We start from the raw sequence: 21,470 nt of genomic DNA, 5'->3' as shown, positions 1-21,470 counted from the left end.
GAGAAGAGATGACGAGGACAGTGAGAGGAAGGAAAAAATCCAGGACTGTGGACTTCTCCTGCTGTGTTCAAAACAATGAATTCTTGGTCCCCTCTGAAAGCGACATGGTGGTGAGGAATTCCCAGACACTACAGGAGCCCGATCAATGGTCGACACAACCGTCATGCTTCCTGTCAGCGACAAGTGCCCATTTCTTCTTCTTCTCTCTCTAATAAAAGCTTAAGAAATAAAACCAGACAATATTTCCTATATAAAATGTGTTACATATTTGGGATAAGAAATTAAGAAAAAAATGTCAAGCAGCCAGGTATCCTTTTCACACATACTTTGTGTACTGTGCACTTCTAAAATTGGCTCAGCTATCACACAACTGAGAGTAGGCACTGAATGAGGTGGGGTCTGGATCACACTGCTGCTCCCATCTCATTCACAGTGATGACTGACTCATAATAACAACACAGAGTTATAAAACCAGTTCGGAATATGTCCAGTACGCCCCAGTATTTCGTATTGAGTCAGTGGAGCTTCTGTCACGTCAGTGTGATGACTTCCACCGGGTCTGTCTTGCCTTTGGACCTCTGCTTTCGTTTGAGGCGTCTCTGTGCGAGTGTGGAGGTAGCCGGACAGGCCGGAGCTGTAGCGGAGCTGACGGAGAGGGAGAGCAGGTCACTGAAGGGGTATTTGGGGGTTGGGACTTGGGACGGGAGCATAGTGAACTCCCGCAGGGGTTTGTGTTCCCTCTCCGTCTCCTGGCGTCACCTGTCAAAGCAGCCGGCTGCGAAGGTGTGATGAGAGCCCAGGTAGCCTCCGCTGTAGGCCATACTCAGACAGTGACGCGGCTCTGCAGCCAGAGCCATCTGAACAGAGATGGGGCCCTGCAGTGGAAGGCCCCGAGTCCCTGGCTGGAGAGCAGAGGCCAGGCTTGGGTAGGAGGGGAAGCCGCCTACAGGAGTGATAGAAGGAGCCCCAGTGAGGAGACCCATCCTGTGGCTCTGAAGGAAGTCTGGAGACATGTTGACCACAGGCCCCAAAGCCTGGGACTCTGCTAGCGCCTGCAGCTGGGACAGGGACGGGGAATGCTGGGAGAGGAGAGGGAATCCATCGGGCTGAAAGAGCAGCTGTGGTGTGGAGGAGGAGGAGGCCGGCCGCTGGATGGCTGACATTGGAGAGAGGTGAGAGGTGTGGGCCTGAGTCTGCAGAGACACTCTGTGAGGTGGAGTGGATTTGCTCTTATTGGCCTCTTTAACGTCTTTGTCATGAGCACTATGGGAAACAAAAGAAGAAAAAAAGGAAAGGAAAATTAACAAATTTGTAATCAAGTGAGTTGTGAATTATAAAATAGCGTGGTTCCATGCTTAGCAGGAAGAGAGCAGTGTGAACATACCTGAATGAAAGATAAAAAAAACAGCACTTGGATAATCTATTAACCGCAGCAGAGATCAGTCTGCGCCAAGCCTTTTAATCCTAAACAATTAGTCTGAACACTTATGCAGACGCTCACAAATGAACCCAGACAGCCACCCACTGACCAACAAATGTGCAACTTAAATTACAGCTTTTAAAATTACACAGCACTGAAGCTATTAGCTAAGATAATCAAATGCACAGGCTTTGTACACACATTATAAGCCTCTGCTAGTTAAAGCAAAAGGTATCATATCATCCAAAACCATGGCAACCAAAAATAGAGAGAGTAAGGGGCCTTATTATACTACTAATACTTTGAGCTGCCCACTACCCTTCAAGAGGCCCCTCTGCCAGCCTGGCTTCCCGTTGGACCGCTTATCTCACATGAGTGTGTGTGTGAGTGTGAGTGTCACTTACAGCAGCATGAGTTCAATGCACTGGGTGAGGTGGTCCCAGGTGTAGCCTGTTAATAGGTGCAGCGCTGTCGTCCAGCTCGGGGAAATCTGAAGGCAAATACGAGATGCTGCCACACACGCAGCGGCGACCTGCGATGGTCGGAAACTCAGGAAGGCGTGGTCTAGAAAAAGAGACAAGCGATTCATAAATTCCTTAATCAAACAAACACCACAAGATTCTAAATTCATGCACAGCGCCTCTGGATCAAACAAAGCATCACCCAGTCCTCTGTCCTCCTCTTAACCCACCTTGCAATGAGACTTCCAGGAAGTAGTGTGTGTATTTGTCCATGAAAGCCTTGGTCTTGGAGAGGGAGGAGAGTGGCCAGCCGTTGTATAGGTCGCCCTCCTGCACCGAGGCGTGGAGGTAGTAGTCGATGAAGTGTGCGGGTGTGGGCATGCACAGGTTCCAGCCAAAGGTCTCCAGCAGCAGCAGCTCCATTTTGATCAGATCCTTCTTGTTGAGGACCAGGTTGAGGCTGCTCATGAAGCCCAGAGAGTTCAGCTGCTCCAGTTTGGGAACCCGGTCCTCCTTCTCCTCAAACTTACCTGCAACAGAAAAGAAATTATAAGTTTACAGAAGGGAATAACATACCATTTAAATGTATATTTACCAAGAGTCTGTTGAAAAGTCACATAAGTAACATTACAGCAGCTGAACATAACAATAGCGTTTGGATTTGATACTAGTGTATGAATGAAGGAATTTTGTTTTATTTTTCAAACTATAAGTCCATGGAAAGATTCGTTGACCAACGGAAAATGAATCTTATCAAATCTGATAAGGTCAAAGAAACATTCCAGCTTCTGTCCTGTCACCTTGGATCGTTGAAATGGTAACACATGAGTCACCATTTGACATCATGTAGACAATATATAGAAATATTCGAGTAATTGAGGAAGAAAATGTACACATCACAATACTGAAAATAATAGCAGATAATGTATGGGTAAGATTCTCTTGTGGAAAAAACCTCTTTCCTGAAATACATCTTCATTAAATCCCAACAAACAGTGCGACAGCCCGCCCACAGGCTCTAACCTCACCCTGTTAAATACACACCTATGATAGACACAGCTGCTATGTTTAAGTTGATATTCATGTGAAATGTCTTTGGAAAGCTGAGATTCTTATGATTCGATCGACGCAAGACACAATGACAACAGCAGGTACAATCATTTCAACAGAAAATGTGGCTTTGTTCATAGCCAAATCACTCATCTGGATGATGATAGATCTTTGTAAAGAATGTCTAATTGTTTCATCTAGAATTAGGGTGAATATTATCTGTAGCCAAATAAAGCAGCTTTATGGTCAGTCCTAAAGAGCATTACTCCAGCTTGTGCCTGCTAAGCATTAGCAATTAAGCTGACTGTTTCTTAACATCTGGCCATAAAGCACAGCTATTACACTAACAGGGAGGCCTAGGGAAGCCTATAGGATTACAGAGAGTGGGGCACTTACTGTTGATTATACAATACTAACTTACACTTTCTATTAAAAAAAAACCAGTCCGCTCGATGCCTAATAATTCAGTCTCTCACTCACTAGATCCTTGCAGACATTATACTAGTGCAATTAGTGTGAGCAGTGAGCTCCCTCCCCTTCTCTAGACATCCTCCTTTCCATGGCAACAGCTCCGAGGCCTCAGGGGTCCCTGTGACCAATGGAGCGGTCCGATTCTGCCTTTAATCCAAGAGTCCAACAGGCCTCTGCTCAAACTTCAAGAATGAGAGTTGGGGGGGGGGGGGGGGGGGGTGTCAGGTTACTCCGATAGAGGCTTCACTTCACTAAACTATGCGCCTCAGCTACTCACAGCTTTAAGCAGGAAGATCTGGCGACATGTTGTAGACTTATAATGACACAGAGAATTATTGCTTGTAACCGGATGTTTGAGACTTATAATATTATTTGTGAATACAATAATGATATGTAGACAGATGGTCAAGTTTTAGATGGATAAGATCACACTTTATTTTCAGTTAAAATGGTTTAAAAAACACTACAATGATGTTGTATGCAGATGGAAGTGTTCTTATGCATCAACAACTAAAACTCCTCCTGTGAGTGGAGCCTGGAATGTAAACAGAAAATGAACGGCAATTATATTTAAACCCCAGCTGTAATAATATAAAACATGTCCTACCAGCTGTGAAGTTATCATTTCTGACTAATACTGGACTTAAACACATTTTAAAATGTCTTTATATATCTCCTAACAGCTACAATATACTAAGTTATGAAAATGTATACAGCTTTGATAAGGGGGAGGATAATGTTAAGTGTTACCTTTGAATAGAGGCCTTTTTAACTCATGAGTGGTTTCTAGGCAACGGCTGGGTCCTTGACTTGTGACATAGCTATCTTTAGCATTTATGTACTGCTACTTCCTGTCATTTATCGGACTAATCAATATTAGAGTTGCAACGATTAATCGACAAATCGATTATTAATCGATTATTAAAATAATCGCCAACTATTTTGATAATCGATTAATCGTTTCAAGTCATTTTTTAATATAGAATTTCCAAATTCTCTGATTTCAGCTTCTCAAATGTGAATATTTTCTGGTTTCTTTAATCCTATTATGACAGTAAACTGAAATATCTTTGTGTTTTGGACATAATACATTTGAGGACGTCAACATGGGCTTTGGAAAATTGATCAAAATTTTTCACCATTTTACGGACCAAAACACTAATCGATTAATCGAGAAAATAATCGACAGATTAATCGATTATCAAAATAATCGTTAGTTGCAGCCCTAATCAATATGCCAATATATCTGTCAATATATTGACACAACTGAATTATCTAGCTTTAACTCATTTGTCGAAAGTATGGTAAGCGGAATTTAAATATTAAAAAACGCTTATAACTTCTCAATGTATAGAAACACGATTACAATAATGCATTTGCAGCAGCAAAATGGAGTCTTTCCAATTCTTAAAACACAAAAGACGATCACACATATACACTGCCGATGAAGTGAGTGGCACTTCTAGAATGACTTGATATTATATCCATTTGCGTCTGGGATTATTAAATGATATATCTGCTTTGTAATAATATGCATCCAGCTGGAAATGAAAACAACTTGGCCTTTAATCTAAAACCATGGCAACCAGACATTAGAAACAAGGGCTTAGTTGACATTTCCGAGCTGCAGTTAGAAGTGGATAACAATTGTCTGCGGTGCCACAGCTATTGTGGTAATCTTTCATGGAACTCATTTAGCTCTTTATGCCTACGTCCCGGGGTGTGGGACGTCTTCCTACACCGTGCAAGTTTTACCACCTACCATCAACAGGGAGAGGGAGAGAGGGAACGGCTGAGAGAGCAGGGGAGAGGGGAGGGCTGTCGGGGTAATTAGCAGAGAGGCAATAATGGCATCTCTCCACCAGAACAGGAAGCACTATGAAACAGGGCGTTTTACCCCCACCAGGCCTCGTTCCACAACCCAGTCCACACTTGCCCCATTCTCTCACCCTCATATCCTCTGGATCAGAGCTGTGTCTGCTGCTAGACTGCTATGTCCACACAGACGCTGCCATAAAAAAGGGCTCAGTGCCCCCAATCTCCACACAACACCAGCCCCTTTGATCTTAAGAAAAAGGCACAGCACAAGTCAATCTCCTTTGTGCTCTGTGATTACTCTGCTTGTTTACTACTGTGGGTGACTGGGCACATGAGACACATGGGATGCCCAAAACGCTTTGAAATCACAAAACACAGCAACTTCAGAAAGGCCTACAGAAGAACAGTATGATTAGAGACACAAGACTGGTTTTATTTAGGACAAAATAGTGGTCTCCTTCATGAGTTCATCAATGAGGTGAGAATGGCCTCAGCACGTCAGCACAGCCTGGGGGCAGCTGTACAGAACGCAAAAAACAACAGAAGTACAGCAACAAAAACAGCCCAATGCAGCATCACCAAGCAACAGACCACGTACCCTCGGAAATTGTTCATTGCTATTTATAATTTACACATTTTGTTTTTCCCCCCACATTTAAAATGCCAAATTAGGGTTTAACATAAGATCTTCGATTTAGTGCAGGTTGATATATTAGCGGAGGTAATATTACGATCAGGAAATATATGATTCATGAAGATCTAAACAAGACATACAATCAGACTATATATCAACTTTTCTATGACACCGACTGTAGATACATTTCGGTCGGTTTATGATACCCAGCCCACTACTTATCCCCTGTAGCAACATGCCAACACAAATTCAGCCCCTTGTGTTTCTATGTGAATGTGACCTGAGAGACACGGTGCATTCCTCTCCTGTGAGTTCAGCCTACCTGGAATGCAGGTAGGCTGAACGATCCTATCGTAAGTCAGAGAGCAGGGAACAGACACTGATGAAGACAAAGGAACAGCCTTCCTTTTAACACACCGCAACTAACAGCACATCTCTCCTTTCTCACAGCAGCCACAGGTGACGGTGACGATGAGAAAAGGTTGACTAAACAGGGAGAAGTTAAAGGTGAGGGGTTAGGCAGAGGTAAAGGCCAGGATGCAGAGCCTCCAACCAGGTGTGCTGTTTGGGATGGGGAGGGTGGGCAGAGTTTTGGAGCGATAGGGGCCCTTAGGAAACCTTAGAGCTGTAGGCTTAAAACGAGTTTAACAACAACGAAACAATCTCTAGTAAAATAAATTAACTACATCACTTTGAAAAAGATAGCAATTACAACCTAGACATCAGGTATACAGTATAGTATAAACTTGGAAATATCTATTAAAAAAATAACTGTTGAGGCAATGATATGTAAGGTGTGACGATAAGTGTCAAATGTTCAGCTAATAAGCAAGTGCAAAAAGCTATTACAAAGAACTGTGGGATTATAAAGCCCTACCAACACAGGAACAGTGGCTGCTAGTTGAAGAAGAAAATCTCCCTTATCGAACAACTGTTACACATCTTTAGACCATTAGAAGCACAACTGAAGGAAAAATGGGAAAAATGTATTCCTATACAAGAATCAAATGATAGACATTTTGTGCCAGACCTACAAATGAATTCATCAACAGGAAGCATGTATAAAGGAAAATATGTATATGTAACCTACTGGTATGATTAAGTGTATATTGCCTCTTGCTAATAAAGATTTAAGGCAACATTCATCTTCTTTGCTTCTTTTTCTCCTCGACTTGACAGCCATGGAGGAATTTTCTCTGCTCTTTAAACTCCTTTCATTTGCCGGTTCATCTTTCATTGGGAGTGTGAAATTGGTCACAGCTCCATCCCAGAATCTCCATGTTGCCCCCATTCCCCCTGCCCAGGCAGCTCTCACCATGTAGGCCTAGGCTGACCCTTGACCCCTGATGCTAATGCCTGGGTGACCACGGAGAATCCTAAAAAGCCAGCACTGTGTGAGGATTTGCATGTGTGTGCATGTGTGTGGTACTTTTTGGGAGGATCCATAGACTTAGGGTGCAAAGCGCCTTGCAGGATGGGTGATGAAGGCTGACACAGAGTGTTGGAAAACAGAGCCTCAGGCATTAAAACGCTAAACATGATTAAATTATAACATTTGCCCTATACTTTGTGGATTCATTTCACATGAGACCCTCATTATAAAAGCTGAAAGGTGCTTACTGCTTTGGCAACAACTGATAATAATTAATATTGACTTCTACAAGACCTATCTGTACATATTTACATAATTACTTTAAATTACGAGAGCCCCACATGAAAACAGTTCCATCAGAATTACTGTCAAACCTCTGAGAGAGGGAGAGAGGGATAAAGGGAGAAGTGGGCTCCCCATTAATCTAGGTTTCAGGGCTCCCTGCTGGGTGGTTCAGTTCTAACATGTCCTATTTTGCAGGCCACCACCTCTACCTCCCTTTCTATCCTGTTTAACATCAGCAGTCGACCTGCCTTTGAAGTAGCGCTCCACTCGTTTCCCAACCCCCAGGGGATGAGGGGCTGCTTTTACAGGCCGCCCCGTCCCAGGACTGGCTCGCTCTGCCTGTTCCTGACAAGGTGAGAGAAGCAAGAGGAAACAGAGCCAGCAGCCAAAGGTAAAAGGACACCACCAGAGCCCAGTATCTACAATGCTAATGTGGCAGTAAAACACTGGATAACTCTAATGGATGGGACTTCAATGTGGATTTTAATTAGATGATCTCAAGAAGAAAAAAAAAGTCCTCAGATTAATCCAAAGGTTGCCACAGCGACCATCTCCTCATTTAGCACATACACACACGCCTGCACACACAGCCACCTCCAGCCCTCAGTCTGTGCTCCCCTCCCCCTCTCTGGGAAGGCTCTAGCTGCATGTCCTGCTTACATTGACGGGCTTTTGTTTGAGGCCTGACTCGGAGAGCATATGGCAGGTGCCCCTCAGCACACAGTCCCTCCCCACCCCCGGGCTCCGAGCCCCATGGAAGTGCACTGTTTAGTCAATACGACTGAGCTTTTCGTGCCATACACAGGATGCTCTTTTTTCTGTTTGTTTGGAGACCCTTAACTGAATCAGGTTCACTCAACAAAGTAGATGAAATCCAGCTTCCAGGATACCTTGCTTCAAAACCACACCACAACATTGATTATATGAGCATCCAGTAATCATTATCAAGAGTCAAAGAAAATACTACATAAATAGAGTGTAAGACAGGGACAAAATAAATCCATAACATTCTTGTAGTAGCAGGCAGCAGAGGCACATCCATGATGTCATTTACCATAACAAGTAGCTGCAGTATGCAGAGCTGTGACTTCAGGGACCAGGATCTGCCAGGAAGACTGATGTGATCACTGCATGACTTCATGGAACACAATAGATATCTTTAGTTTGGGGATGTGGTCTGCTTTTTCAATGGATATATTCAGGATATACACAAATAGTCCTCACTTAAATTCACATTCAATTTTGGTTTCTTTGAGGAATTGGATTCTAAACAATGGAGGTGAGGTCTGTAAGCAAGTGCCCAACAGTCAATAAAACACAATGCCTTTGGGTTTGAAAAACTGACCATAATCTTACTCCTGCAAATGAAGAGCTGATCCTTGAACAAACACAACCACACACAAGCACCAACAAAAAACACAGACACACACACACACACACACACACACACACACACACACAGACACACACACACAATAGAGTAACAGGATTAAGCAGGGACTGCTGAGAGGCACACAAGAAGTGGCAATTAATTAACCGAGTGTCAAAGACAAAAAAAATATATGAAGAAAGGCAATGTGTGTGCTTGTTAAAGGAAGGCAGTGGGACCTGGGGAGGCCGTTCAATAACTAGGCCAGATTCCAAAGCACCTCAGGACAGATAAAAACCCAAGACAACTGTGAATCAAACGCCCTTTCAAGCCCTCATCAATCATGGCAGAGACTCCCTCGAGTCCTGCTGGAGTCAGAGGCAGAAGAGCAAAGACTGACTCACTGAAAGCCACAATCAAAAGATTCAAGAAAAAAGAAACAGATAAATCTATTTGAGAATAGAAAGAACCTCTGTCCAGGTTGGCTTCATGATATTTATATCACTCAATGAGCTCAAAGTTATTCCTGGAATCTCAGGAGATTGATTTAAAAACCTCTTTCAAGTCTCATATTCAAATTTATCCCACCGCAGAAACTACTCGGATTGAAAAGATGGCCTGTTTGTGACTACACACACACCTACGCAAAGCGCCCTCCCAAGTGAGCGGGCCCTGTTCCAGACTTCGACTTTGACGGTATCATTAGTCTAATTACCCATGATACCAAGGGCTGCTTCAATGTACAGAAAAGCTCACAGTCTGTTAATCACCACACCGACACAGAGACACTAACTACTGCACAAGCCACACCATGCATCAGGCAGGGGAAAAGGATTAACACACCTGCTTCACATGAAAAACATTTCTCTAGAAGAGGAGACTTTTCATTACTGGCTATTACACTAAATCATTGCTTCACTGACTTCTGTAGAAACACAGACAGTATGAGAGAGGAAGCAACTCCAACAAAGGACAAGATCAACCACTCAGTCAAGGGAAGGAGACAGGAATTTTACATTTAAATCCAAAGCTTCTACTTGATTGTTTTCATTTTAAAGTAATTTAAAGGGATAGATGTTTTGTTAGCAAATACCATGAAAGGACCAAAGCAAAGAATTCCTTAGTCCATCTCTCAATACTTTCGGATTTCCCCTTTCATGTTAAAGCACTCATCTCCAAAAATCTAATTCACTACTAATGACTTTTATCTTTAAAATTGGTCACATATCTGAAGTTTCATTTCTTTTAAAAAAGGCCCAGTAATTTCCTGAAACAACTGGCTACTCTAGTGACAATATCCAGCCGCGGAATAATACACGTGATGAACAATTGAGTATTTATGGTGGCAAGACAAGAAATAACTAAAAATAAACTACAGAGCCCACGTTTATCATCATGAAGGAACAGGTCAGTATGCACTGATGTGTCACATTGATTTGTTTCCAGGCAACAATGGAGCTCGGACAAAGACCAATTAGATACATCAGGATTTTGCTACACAGAAGATATTTGTTAGTAGGATAAATTCTTTGATGTCGTTTAAAAATATATATTTATTATACTTTAACATAGGCTTGGTAAAAAGAAAAGTGCCACCAATGAATTAGCAGGAAGACTGAATGTATTTGTATGGGATTATGGGTAGGTTGTCCTCTGCATTGAATCACAGTTTCAATGAGACAGACTAAAAAAAAATGTGTGGGGGGCGATAACACTTATTAGAGGACATTTTGACCTTGACAGGTGCAGTAATGGATGATCTTAAAGAGACTGGATGGGACATAGACATCATGTTATTACAGCGATGATCAAAGACAAAGAAAATAGTCTGTAGACATGGGGCATAATCCCCAACAGTTTCTCTTAAAACAATGGCACAGTCACCCTATCACAATGGCCACCTTGTTTTGTTTTTTTAACCAACGCTGTAGCTAATGTAAACCGTCATTACAGGCTATCAGATAAGTCTGAGAAACAGAGCTGGAAGAAAGGAATACCATCATGGTCTCTTGAGCGTAACTTAAATTAGCCTTGTTGGCGGAAGCTTTTCACCTGGTGCCATCTGTGCATGAACCACAGTCACAGTATCTCTTTTAATGCAAAAGATTTACAGACCAGGTCCAGATACAAAGCTTTTCAAGATGAAACCCAGACCCTAATCTGTGTAAAGATACCTTTGTACTGGATTTAAGTTTAGATGGTTTCCAAAACATCAATTTAAAACACATAACTGAGTCTTCAGAAGGGACATTAAGACTTGATATTAAATATGTTCTTGTAGAGTAGGGCCCTATGATTTCCGCGATAACGAAAACGCAGACGGAGTCACGGAATCGGGCAATAAAAACGGAATTCAATCATTATTTTTGGTGAAATTCAATTTCCAAGGCAAAGGGAAAAAACACGGTTGAAATTAAAGCAGAACTAGGGAGGAATTTTGGTTTGGCGACATCTAAAGACCAATATACAGCCGTGAAAAGTAGAGCCTGGCTGCAGTAACGGTAATGTAACACACGGCGCCAAACCCCTTTCACAAATCTGTCTATTCAATGTTTACTTATTAATTTATCCATACACGTAACTTTGACATGTACATAACTTAATTTATTGTTAATAATATGGTCCGTTTATAAATTTGGCATATGATTAAAGCATCTAAAAGCACGTAATCATGTTAAACGTTTACTGTTTTAAGTTATTAATGCCACTCGCTCCCGCAGATACACAGCACAGGGAGGTCTTATATTCAGCCATTGCTAAAGGGAGTGTTGTATTATGGAACGGCCGCTGCGGTACGTAATTCCAGTCTCAACAATGTTTCCTACACGCAATTATAACTCTAGCGTCTACAGCCCGTTGTTTTCATGTAGTGTAACTTGTGTTCTAATATTCAGCTGTTGCCGTGATGTCGGCTAACGCTGATGCTAATGATAACTAGCTCTCCGTCGCACAATAGACTGTAGGTTGGCGTTGCAGCCCGCTGTTGGGTGAAGGGCTGTCCCACCTGTCCAATATTCACTCTAGTCCAGCTTCTTGAAAAGTTTATAAGGACTTTATTATTTATGTAAAAAATAATTATTTAATGTTTCACTTGAAGCACAAAATTAATGGCTTTATTTTCTGTTATAGCCTACCCAACAAATCTGTTTTTTCATTTTTTTTAAGCACTAAAAACAGTGCAATATTGTGATGTATTCTTATATCTGATTAAATTGTTAGAATATTATTTGTTCGCATTAATTAGACACTCGTTCTGATGATGAAATGAGTGTTAATTGTAAAAAAAAACGGAAATCATGAGGTTAAAACAGAAAAAACTGAATTTGTGAAAAAATAAAACGGATTTCATAGGGCCCTAGTAGAGCAGTCAACAACATAAAACAAACATGTAGGTGGGTTTAGAGGAGGTGAATGCTGATAATAGACTTACTAGCTAGGAGCAGGCAGGAGAGAGCGATGACATAGAGCTGCTTGACGGCCACATCGTAGTGGTCCATGAACAGGTCCAGCAGGTAGACGGCTAGGTGCCGCGCTGTGGGACACAGCTGGTAACGGTTACTCAGGATGGCCAACAGGTCGGCAAAGTAGCGCCGCATGCCAATCTGTGGGGAGTGGGCCCGGTACACAGGTAGCTTCAGCTCCTGGAGGGGGACAAGAGAAGACAATATGGATGAGGGGAGAAATAAACAACGGGGGGTGTGAGGGGCAGGAAAGAAGCAGCAGAGAAGCACTGGGGTTGTAAAGAATATGCATAATAATAGTGAGCCATGCATTTCTCCTGCTGACTGCGTTTGAAAAGGTGGAATCGGTGATTCTGGAGAAAGCTTGTTGTCAAAATCAGTGAATTCCCCACGATCCACTACCTGTCGATACGGCGTGTGTGCTGGAAAAAAATCTGGTGTTAATACACATCCTAGGCTCTTTAAAACGGGCATACTACAGTGGGACCCTTTTGTTTACATACCCTTTGTTTTACACACATCAGCTTTTTTTTTCAGCGCACACAGTAAAGACATGTAGCGGATCATGAAGAGATATAAGAGTCATTTTGACTTAAAGTGATTGTGACAAGCGTTCTCCAAAATCGCTATCTCCACCTTTAACTGCTGTGGGGCTAAATATAACTCAACTCAATATACCATCAGGAAACACTTGATCAAGCTTCAGCATCATTCATTTCTATTCCATTTAATTCAGCATGGCTGCAGAGGACATGAGCTAATATGGGTCAATGCAGGGGTCTGAGGGTGGTGTGTGAGTGTGGGGTTTCTTTCTTTCAGGGGGGGACGGATGGGGTGTAGATAGGATTAGGTTTCACCCCTAGCACATCTCCTATTCATGTTCAATTAGTTGCATGTTTTTCAAAGTGGCAGGAAGATACTCGGGGGCATTAGCATTGAATCAGCCTCAGGTATCTTTCCTATCAGTGACAGAAAACTGGAGAGCAAAAGGCTTCGGTTGTGGAATCCGCCTCCAAGAAAGAAACAAAAACATTAGCCGTACTGGATGTACAAACACACAGAGTACGTTCTCTGTATTTAAGCAGATTATATCAAAACATGTTTTATGCTTTGTGTTTTGCTCTCTGTGAATCAGAGTAGAAACATGGGCTTTTGATTTGGATTTAATAAGAGATTGAGGATTGCAAAAAATAATCTCCTTAAGTTGAAACCCTGAGGAGTCCCTACTAGAAGAGATACAGAAAGACTCATCATATCAGGACTGTTGTTTAGGAACGTCCCTGTGTGCACAGTGGCACAAAGAGTCCCAACATGGCTTTAAAGCTCCATATATCAAAATAAACTCATGGAAAGGCATGCTACAGGGACTACTTTACAAATCACAATGTGCTGTGAGGACAAAATGTACCAACACTGTCGGTTTAACGTACAATGTCAACTATTTATTTTAAGTTGAAGTGAAACAACAATGATGATCAGACTGACACTTCAATGGAATCCAAAAATAAAGCCAGCACACCACCACCCAGTCAGTCCTCCCCAAACTCTCCTCCCACTGCCTCAGCCTCTGGTCCATCTGTCTGTCTCGGGGTACAAGGGCAGCAGGAGAATGGGGGTGGATGGGAGTGTGGAGGGGCTCCAGGGGGGTCTGTGTGGGGCGGAGAGGTGCCTTTGTGGGGGACCCACACCATAATTAAGGATTCCACAGCTGCCTCCGCCTGATTTGCATGTCTGATAATTTGCCACATGCTACACAACCGCCGCTATCTCCCACATCAGGGCATTAACACTGCAGCAAACGTCATTAAGACTGGATGAGGCTGTGGAGGAGCAGGCGTCATGCAGGAAATGTGAACACTCTGTGTGAAGGCCTTTTTACACAGCTCTGATACTGACTCCAACATTGGTTTCAATTAAACATTACGGTGTTTTCAGCTTAACCACATCTGGTAATATTTTATACACATCAACTCATTGAAAGTTAATCAAACTCTATGAAGCATTGTGTGCTATTCTATTAAAAAATCATTCTTCAAATTTAGATATCTTAACACAGAAGTTAAGGGCTGCAAGTGTATTGTCAAGTTATCGGACAAAGTACAAAGGGACTCTTTAGATTGCTTTAAGTACATTTTCAACACTCAAAAGATAATTAACTATTTTGATTACGCTTGAGTCATCGATGCCAAACGTTTGATGACTCCTAATGTAATGTTTGATTCATTTGACAAACTATTATTTGATTGACTGTGTCAATTAACTTATTATTAAAATAAACGTATTATTAAAATTAACCGTTTTTCAGCGATAGAAATAATTAGGCCCCAATATGATCTGAAAGACACTCAGGCCATAGATCCTTTGAATAATTAAAGCGTTTGTCTTTCTGAAAAAATGCCTTAACTCTTTCTATCTTTAAGCCTCATATGGAGAGCTGCAACGGTTAATCCAGTAATCGATTGCCAGCCATTTAATTTGATACTGATCGATTAATCTTATAAGTCTTAAAAGATTCATCGATCAGTATCATATTCAATTCAACACACATCTTAAAATGTAAGATGTTTAGTTATGGACAAAACAATAAATTGAGAAAAAAACTGGCAGAACAAAGGATAATGAGCAAAACAAATAATGATATAGATCATTAGCTGCAGGCCTAACAGTGAGGTACTCTATCAAGACAAATAAACCTAACAACTGTGAGGTAAGACACAGACACATATATGAAGGCTATCTTTCTACAGGAGCCTCAATAAAGAAATCAACTGTAATCTGTTTGTTTTTTAAAGTAACTGGCAACTGGCATTTATCAGTTCACCATCAGATATATATATATATATATATATATATATTGTGTTCTTGTGCAGCTTTTACACTGAGGGCATTGCATTATACAGCATGCACTGCGGTGAGCCATGCTGCTTGGGGCTTCACAAAAATGCTGATACAGACCAATTAAAGCGACCATCTCATTATAGTATATGAGAAAAGAGTGGGTGTGTTGTTTAGTTTCCATCTCTGTATACAGATGTTCAGTCCTCTTGACAGCTCACTCTGAGTCAGACTGTGTCCAGCATGAGTAACCTTAATGAAACTCTGTTTAAATGAATGATTCACTTTAAGGCTCACAAACATCTGATTCACAATCTCACACACAACAATCCTCCCTCTAAACACACACACTCATTCTCTGGCAAGTTCAGGCACCTGATAATATCTAAAAACCTGATCTGTATTTGTCTCCCTCAGCGGAAAGCTGGCAGCAGAGTGCTGGCTCAAATATGCCAGTCAAGTGACAGATGTCTCCATTAAAGTGACACATGGGAAGAAATATGATCACGCTTTGAGGTTAATTAACACATTCTCAATTAATGAGCCTCAACTCCTCCATGTAATCTCATTTAAATGATGTTTAAATAGCCAGCAGGACCATGTAATTATTTCGTCTTCGCAATTTTCAATATAGTGTGTGAGATATAAAGCTGCTGTGGAATATCAAAACAGGCCTGCTTGCTCAGATAAATATATCACATGATTAATCGATAAAACCATTTGGTCTTTAAAAGGCCACCAAATTGAAAATGCCCACGATGAATTCCTAAAGCCAGTTTTTCAAATGTTTTGTTCCGCTGACCAAAAGTCCCAAACCCAAATATATCTCCTTTATCATGAGTACACAAAGAAGAACTGAACATTTTCAAAATTGAACAGACTGAAACTGGGATTTGTTGTTAGCATACAGGAACAAATTGTACTCGTGAGGATTAGTACATTATCAAAATTGTAATGTCTCTTTGATTTACTACTTGATATTAGCAGCTTTACTAATGAATATATTGTTTGTTAAAAGTGCAACATGGCGCTGTTATCAGGATGTAAAAAAACTTGATCATTTGAACATTTTCAATTTGAAATGTCAGGATTTTTTTTTAAACAGATACAATCAAAACTGATAAGGGTCAGAACATCATCAAAACAACAGTTTCCTACACTGACTCACCTTGACACGCAGGGACTGATGGATGTCTGCAGCGAGCTGTCCTTTCCACCATTGTAACTCCCTCTCCATCTTTCCCATCCAGAGGGGACTTCAAGAATCAACTTTTACCTGCTGAGACAGATGTGTCCAAAACAAGACCAAGTTTAAACACTTCAAGAAGTAGCACAGCTGGGCTGAGGCTAGTGAGGACAACTACAAAATAAATGTAAGATTACTTAAGCAAAACATATGATACAAGAGAACGTGAATTAAAGCTATTGTAGCCTACAAATGTGCTCAAATGGAAGTTTTAGTCATTGGCTATGTTTAAAACAGTCAATGTTTTAAAGTACAGTCGTTATGATAAAGTTTTTCCAACACCTACAGTGGGTAATGCCACAGCAGAGGTCTCTTCCTAACATAGGCCATTTTTTCTGTTGGGGAATTTAAATGGCTCAGTTAAATGCCCGCTCGACCACGCTGTAAAACGGTCAAACGCAACAAAGCAGCCTTTTCGTCATAACACTTTAAACATGCATGTTCTCTTGCGAACATATCCCATAGTATAGCCTACTTTTGGGCTATCATTCAAAACGCACCACGAGACAACGGCCAACCACCAGTGAGGCTACACAAGTTAACTGCCCCACGAGCCCCGAAACACTGGCTTCGTTCAACAGAAAAAAACGACACAGGGCGATAAAGCAAAACGTCTAGACGCAAATAAAGCCATTTTTCCTAGCACGGTAGCAACCTGGGGAACTTTTCACCTTGGTGGGTTTTTACATGTGCCACTCACCGCTCCGACGGGAATGCCCCCCAGACCCCTTTGTCTCAGTCCGACATCCTGAACGAAGAACTCCTCTTCGGCTCAACTTTGAGAAAGAGCCTTTATTTTTTTCCGGCGAAGAAGACAACGTTAAAATCCGCCGATAAGTTCACAAAACACCTGTCACCGCTAAAACCCGGCAACAGGCGCCTGGTAACGTCGTTTTCCCCCCCAACACTTTTCCCCGAGATGTTTCGCTCGGCCGCTTTTTCTCCGGTGGCTCCGCTGTAACAAAGTAACCTCGTCGGCTCGGCTGCACCAGCTGCTGCTGTTGCTGTGCGAGTATGGCTCGTGCGCTCGACGTGAAGGTCCTTCCTCCTGACTGGGAGTTGTAGTCCTTTAGAGGTCAGCATTAGAAGAACTACAAACACCAACGCTTCTTCACAAACATAAATAATAAATGTAAACTTCTACGTGTGATTGATATTTTACTGGAGTTCATTAGTTTTTGTTTTATTTTATGCCTGTTATTAATTGTATCACTTTCTATTTATATTTTCACTGGAACAAAGTTTCCATATGAACATTTATGTTTGATTTGTTGATTGATTAATGCCGCCATATATGCATGGAAAAAGTAGAAATACTACATAATAGCCTAGTTTAATTTTGTAATGTGGTTGTTCTAAACAAAGGTAGGTAACAAAAAGTTATTACATTTTTTTTAAATGATCCAAGTAATACAAATATTAAAGAAAAAGAGTATTCAATCTCTTTTTTAATTAAACTTCATCCATGTCATATACTGCTTCCATTGCCATTTTAATGACCTCAGATAAGCAATGTTGGATCTGTCTAATAAGAACGCTTATTTAAAGCCCCCCTGCATAAAAAAAGTGTTACCTTATTTGGATGTTTGAGCTTCACTTTGCAGAATGAGTTGCTGAAGAGTGAACATTTCTCAGTTTAAAAATTAGCTTGACTTTGCATTTTAGACAAGAATGATGTGGGAACGTCCTTAATGATTAAGGTCACAAGTCAACAACAGGAGAGATACAGCACAGAGTTATCTCTCAAACCCTTTTCTGATTATCCTTTACAACAAATATAGTAATTTTGTCTTCAAAGTCCTAATGAAGTGGTGAAATTGAACTATTTATTCATTTCTTTTAATCAGTAGAGGTCCACTTTTGGAATATTGTAGTCATTCATTAAGACCATGTTATCCATTATTAGTTGTGTCAAGACATTTTCTATGAATCACTGAATGTTTTAACTGAATTTAAGACATCACATTCACATCATCATTTTGTGTGCCCAAATTTTTTGTATATTTAATAAATAATATGCATTTACATAAGATGGCTTTGTGCGACCTTTTTTTTAAACATGCAAGATAAATGTAAAGTAGCCAGAAGGATGAATTAATTCATCTGTCATTTATTAGAGATACATTTTTAGAGAGCCAAAACACATGGGTTATGAGTATTAAATCATTCCAAGTTGTTCCTAGATGGTGGTTGACTTGTTTCTCTTTTTGTGTGCCCCCTGGTGTCCAAACGTGATAAACACTTGAAGATTTCCACTGTGAAGCAATATGTTCAACATGGATTTTCACAACTTAGAAATGAAACCAGTTCTAGAGATAAAACAAAGACATTTCAGAACGTCTGTATTAACTGTCATCCTGAGTGTTGGCTTTCCTGTCGGCCTCTTGGAGATACTCCTGGTCTGCGTAGATTAGAAAGCCAGTGAAGGTGCTGTCTGTCCAGAAAGGGTCAAAGAAGAGTCCGTTCTGCTCCGAGTAGAAGATCTGCAGCCAGACCTGGTCCTCCTGCTGCAGGCGGAGAATGGTGGAGCCGGAGGCCACGTCTTGGTTCCCCGTGTTGGCGTCAAATGTCTTGATCTTGTACTTTCCATTGTGGACCAGCCCGATGGCCAGGTGCTTATTTGCCAGAGTGATATCATATGAGAAATAATAGATTCCGGGGATGGCGCAGACAAATTTCCCACTGCTGATGTTGTAGTGATCCCCCTCGTTGAGCAGGATGCGGCCGAAGCGGATGGGCAGCCTCTCTTTGGGGTAGCTCTTAGTGGACGCCACAGAGAAGGCAGAGCGGGCTGTGCTGCCACAGTTACAGCCTCCAGGAGCTCCCGGCTGGCCACTGTCCCCCGGCCCTCCTTTGTGACCCGGTATACCAGCTAACCCTGGTGGTCCCCTGAGCCCCTTCAGTCCTCGAGGGCCAGCCTTGCCAATAACACCTTCACGCCCTTTCACACCTGGCTTGCCTGGGTTCCCGGGCTTCCCTGGATCTCCTGACAACCAGAAGCAAAATGATGACAGAATGAAAATATTGATATGTTACAGCTGAGCACAATAAGCACAAAGATTCAGAACAATTCAGAAAAGCTTAGACTATCACACCGCGAGTCTATAGACCACACTGCTGTATATGTACTTTAAGTAGAAAAACCTCCTGGTGGTTATATGCCCCCACGAGGCATACAATTGCAAAATGGTTAAAGTTACAGTGGTCATGAGACATGACACAGTGACCTTGATCTGTGACCTTAGAGTTCTGAAATCTTATCAGTTCATCTTTGAATTAGAGTGGACTGGATATAAAGACAGACAAACAACCCACACATAGAATGCCTCCGGCCTTCAGCTGTAGCCGGTGCAGAGGCATAAAAATAATGCAATTGGATGTAAGACTAGGTTCAAGGTTCAAGGTTTAGCATATGGAAAATGACCATGTATTGCTATTGTAAATATTTCATGTTTTATTTGGGCTAATCATTCAAGAATATATATACATTTTGTTAACCATTAAAATTAAAATAATTGTACAATGGGGTTGATTATCAAGTATCCTACACGGTTGTAAAATCCAATGAGAGAAATCCAAATAGATTTGATATACATATAAACAGATTTGTAACTTGTAATAAATAATGCTGTGCAAAAAACACTTTGAATAAACAATCAAGCTGAGAAAGCAATGTTTTTGTATTTTGACCTGTTAAAAAAAACCTTAACATAACAATGGGCTTAGCATTACAATAGAAGACAGACATTCATTAACTACCTCCATCTCCCTTTTCTCCCTTCTCTCCATCGTTCCCATCCGGTCCATCCTTCCCCGGGGCCCCCATGTGTCCCGCGGCCCCCGGTGATCCAGGGGCCCCGGGGTTCCCCTCTGGACCAGCAGGGCCCGGAAGACTGCACACCAGTTGGGAGGAGTGGATGGTGATGTTGCGCCCTCTCTTGGGTGAGGTAGATGTGGACTGGGCGAATACAAGCGAAAGCCAACACAACATCACACATAGTTGGAGCATGGTGGTCCCTGTGGAGTCAACAGAGAGAGAGTTAGTGTTCACAACAGTGCATAAATTGTTAAGACACGATATCATATAATACAAATGTCAAATCTGCCATGTTAAATCAGGCTGAAATGGAGAGCTGGGAAGGTACGTGCACAATACCTAAAGCTTAAAACATGGAAAACCTTTAAACATGTATCATCTTAAAGGTTGCCCTGCAAGAAATCCCAACAGGTTTGAGTGAACATCTGCTTCTCATATTTAGTTAAAGGTGGAATCAGCGATTCTGGAGAACGCTTGTTGTCGAAATCACTTTTTGTCAAAATTAGTAAATATCTCCCTTGCAATCCGCTAACTGTCTGTACTGTGTATGCGTTGAAAAAGACACAGTTCTAAATACACAGCCTAGGCAAAACTTGTAAGTAAACAAAGGGTATGTACACAAAGGAGGCCCACCCATGGCCCACCTTAGCTAGCAACAAACCCGTTTATAGAGGCTCAGCTGTGTATTACAACTGGATTGTCTTTCAGTGCAGAAAAAGTACCAATAGGTAAGGGGTTCGTGAGGAGTTATTCACAGATTTTGACAGAAAGGAATTTGGACAACAAGCATTCTCCAGAATCGCTGACTCCACCTTTAAATGAGGCTGAAAATTGAGAGGTGGGATAGCACAAGAATGCCATCTACAGCTTCAAACATGAAAACCATTTTAAACATGTATTACCTAAATGGTGTGGTCAGTTACATGATATGACTCTATACCAAAGATTAAGGATTACATTGATTATGCACAGGCTCACACACAATACCGCTCAACCTGTATTTGCAGAGGGAGGGAGTGTACCAGACATTTTAAAAACTCAAAGAACTCACCAGTTGATAAATTATGACCCGTGGGCATTTTTCAGCTTTATCCAAGTCCTTATTTAGAGTGCAACAACTTCTCTACATGATTTTCCAATAATCGGATGAGATAGCATTCTTCAAGGAAAAGCGCTGCAGACAAATGTGGAGCACAGTGAATCATAGTCCATAACATCCGCCCTGTTACAG

At 41.6% G+C, this 21,470-nt stretch overlaps 2 protein-coding genes across 2 annotated transcripts; both read right to left on the bottom strand.

Annotated features, from left to right (window-relative positions):
* Positions 1-755: 755 nt before the first annotated feature.
* On the bottom strand, positions 756-17,363 carry ccnjl (cyclin J-like; the record flags this gene model as incomplete). The annotated part of the gene is made up of 6 exons (XM_080035880.1): positions 17,123-17,363; positions 16,345-16,452; positions 12,311-12,521; positions 2,112-2,411; positions 1,825-1,984; positions 756-1,263 (listed from the first exon to the last, which is right to left on the bottom strand). The coding sequence occupies exons 2-6, from the start codon at positions 16,420-16,422 to the stop codon at positions 756-758; spliced, it is 1,257 nt and encodes a 418-aa protein (XP_079892006.1). The 5' UTR covers positions 16,423-16,452; positions 17,123-17,363.
* Positions 17,364-18,309: 946 nt separating this feature from the next.
* c1qtnf2 (C1q and TNF related 2) lies at positions 18,310-21,454 on the bottom strand. Its single transcript, XM_080035039.1, has 3 exons — positions 21,291-21,454; positions 20,182-20,439; positions 18,310-19,408 (listed from the first exon to the last, which is right to left on the bottom strand). Exons 1-3 carry the CDS (start codon positions 21,316-21,318, stop codon positions 18,768-18,770), a joined length of 927 nt encoding a protein of 308 aa, XP_079891165.1. The 5' UTR covers positions 21,319-21,454; the 3' UTR covers positions 18,310-18,767.
* Between the last annotated feature and the right edge of the window lie 16 nt (positions 21,455-21,470).

Source organism: Ammodytes marinus (assembly GCF_949987685.1).
Source record: "Ammodytes marinus genome assembly, chromosome: 10".
Classification (NCBI taxonomy): Eukaryota; Metazoa; Chordata; class Actinopteri; order Uranoscopiformes; family Ammodytidae; genus Ammodytes; species Ammodytes marinus.
Note: the sequence above shows the minus strand (reverse complement) of the source record. Positions and strands in the feature narration are given on the sequence as shown.

Bases quoted from the DNA above. Each gene is read 5' to 3' on its own strand.
- c1qtnf2 (XM_080035039.1), bottom strand. From the start codon at position 21,318: ATGCCCACGGGTCATAATTTATCAACTG. The intron at 20,440-21,290 runs GTGAGTTCTTTG...TTGACTCCACAG, and splicing joins GGGTCATAATTTATCAACTG to GGACCACCATGCTCCAACTA. The intron at 19,409-20,181 runs GTAGTTAATGAA...TCTGGTTGTCAG, and splicing joins GGGAGAAAAGGGAGATGGAG to GAGATCCAGGGAAGCCCGGG.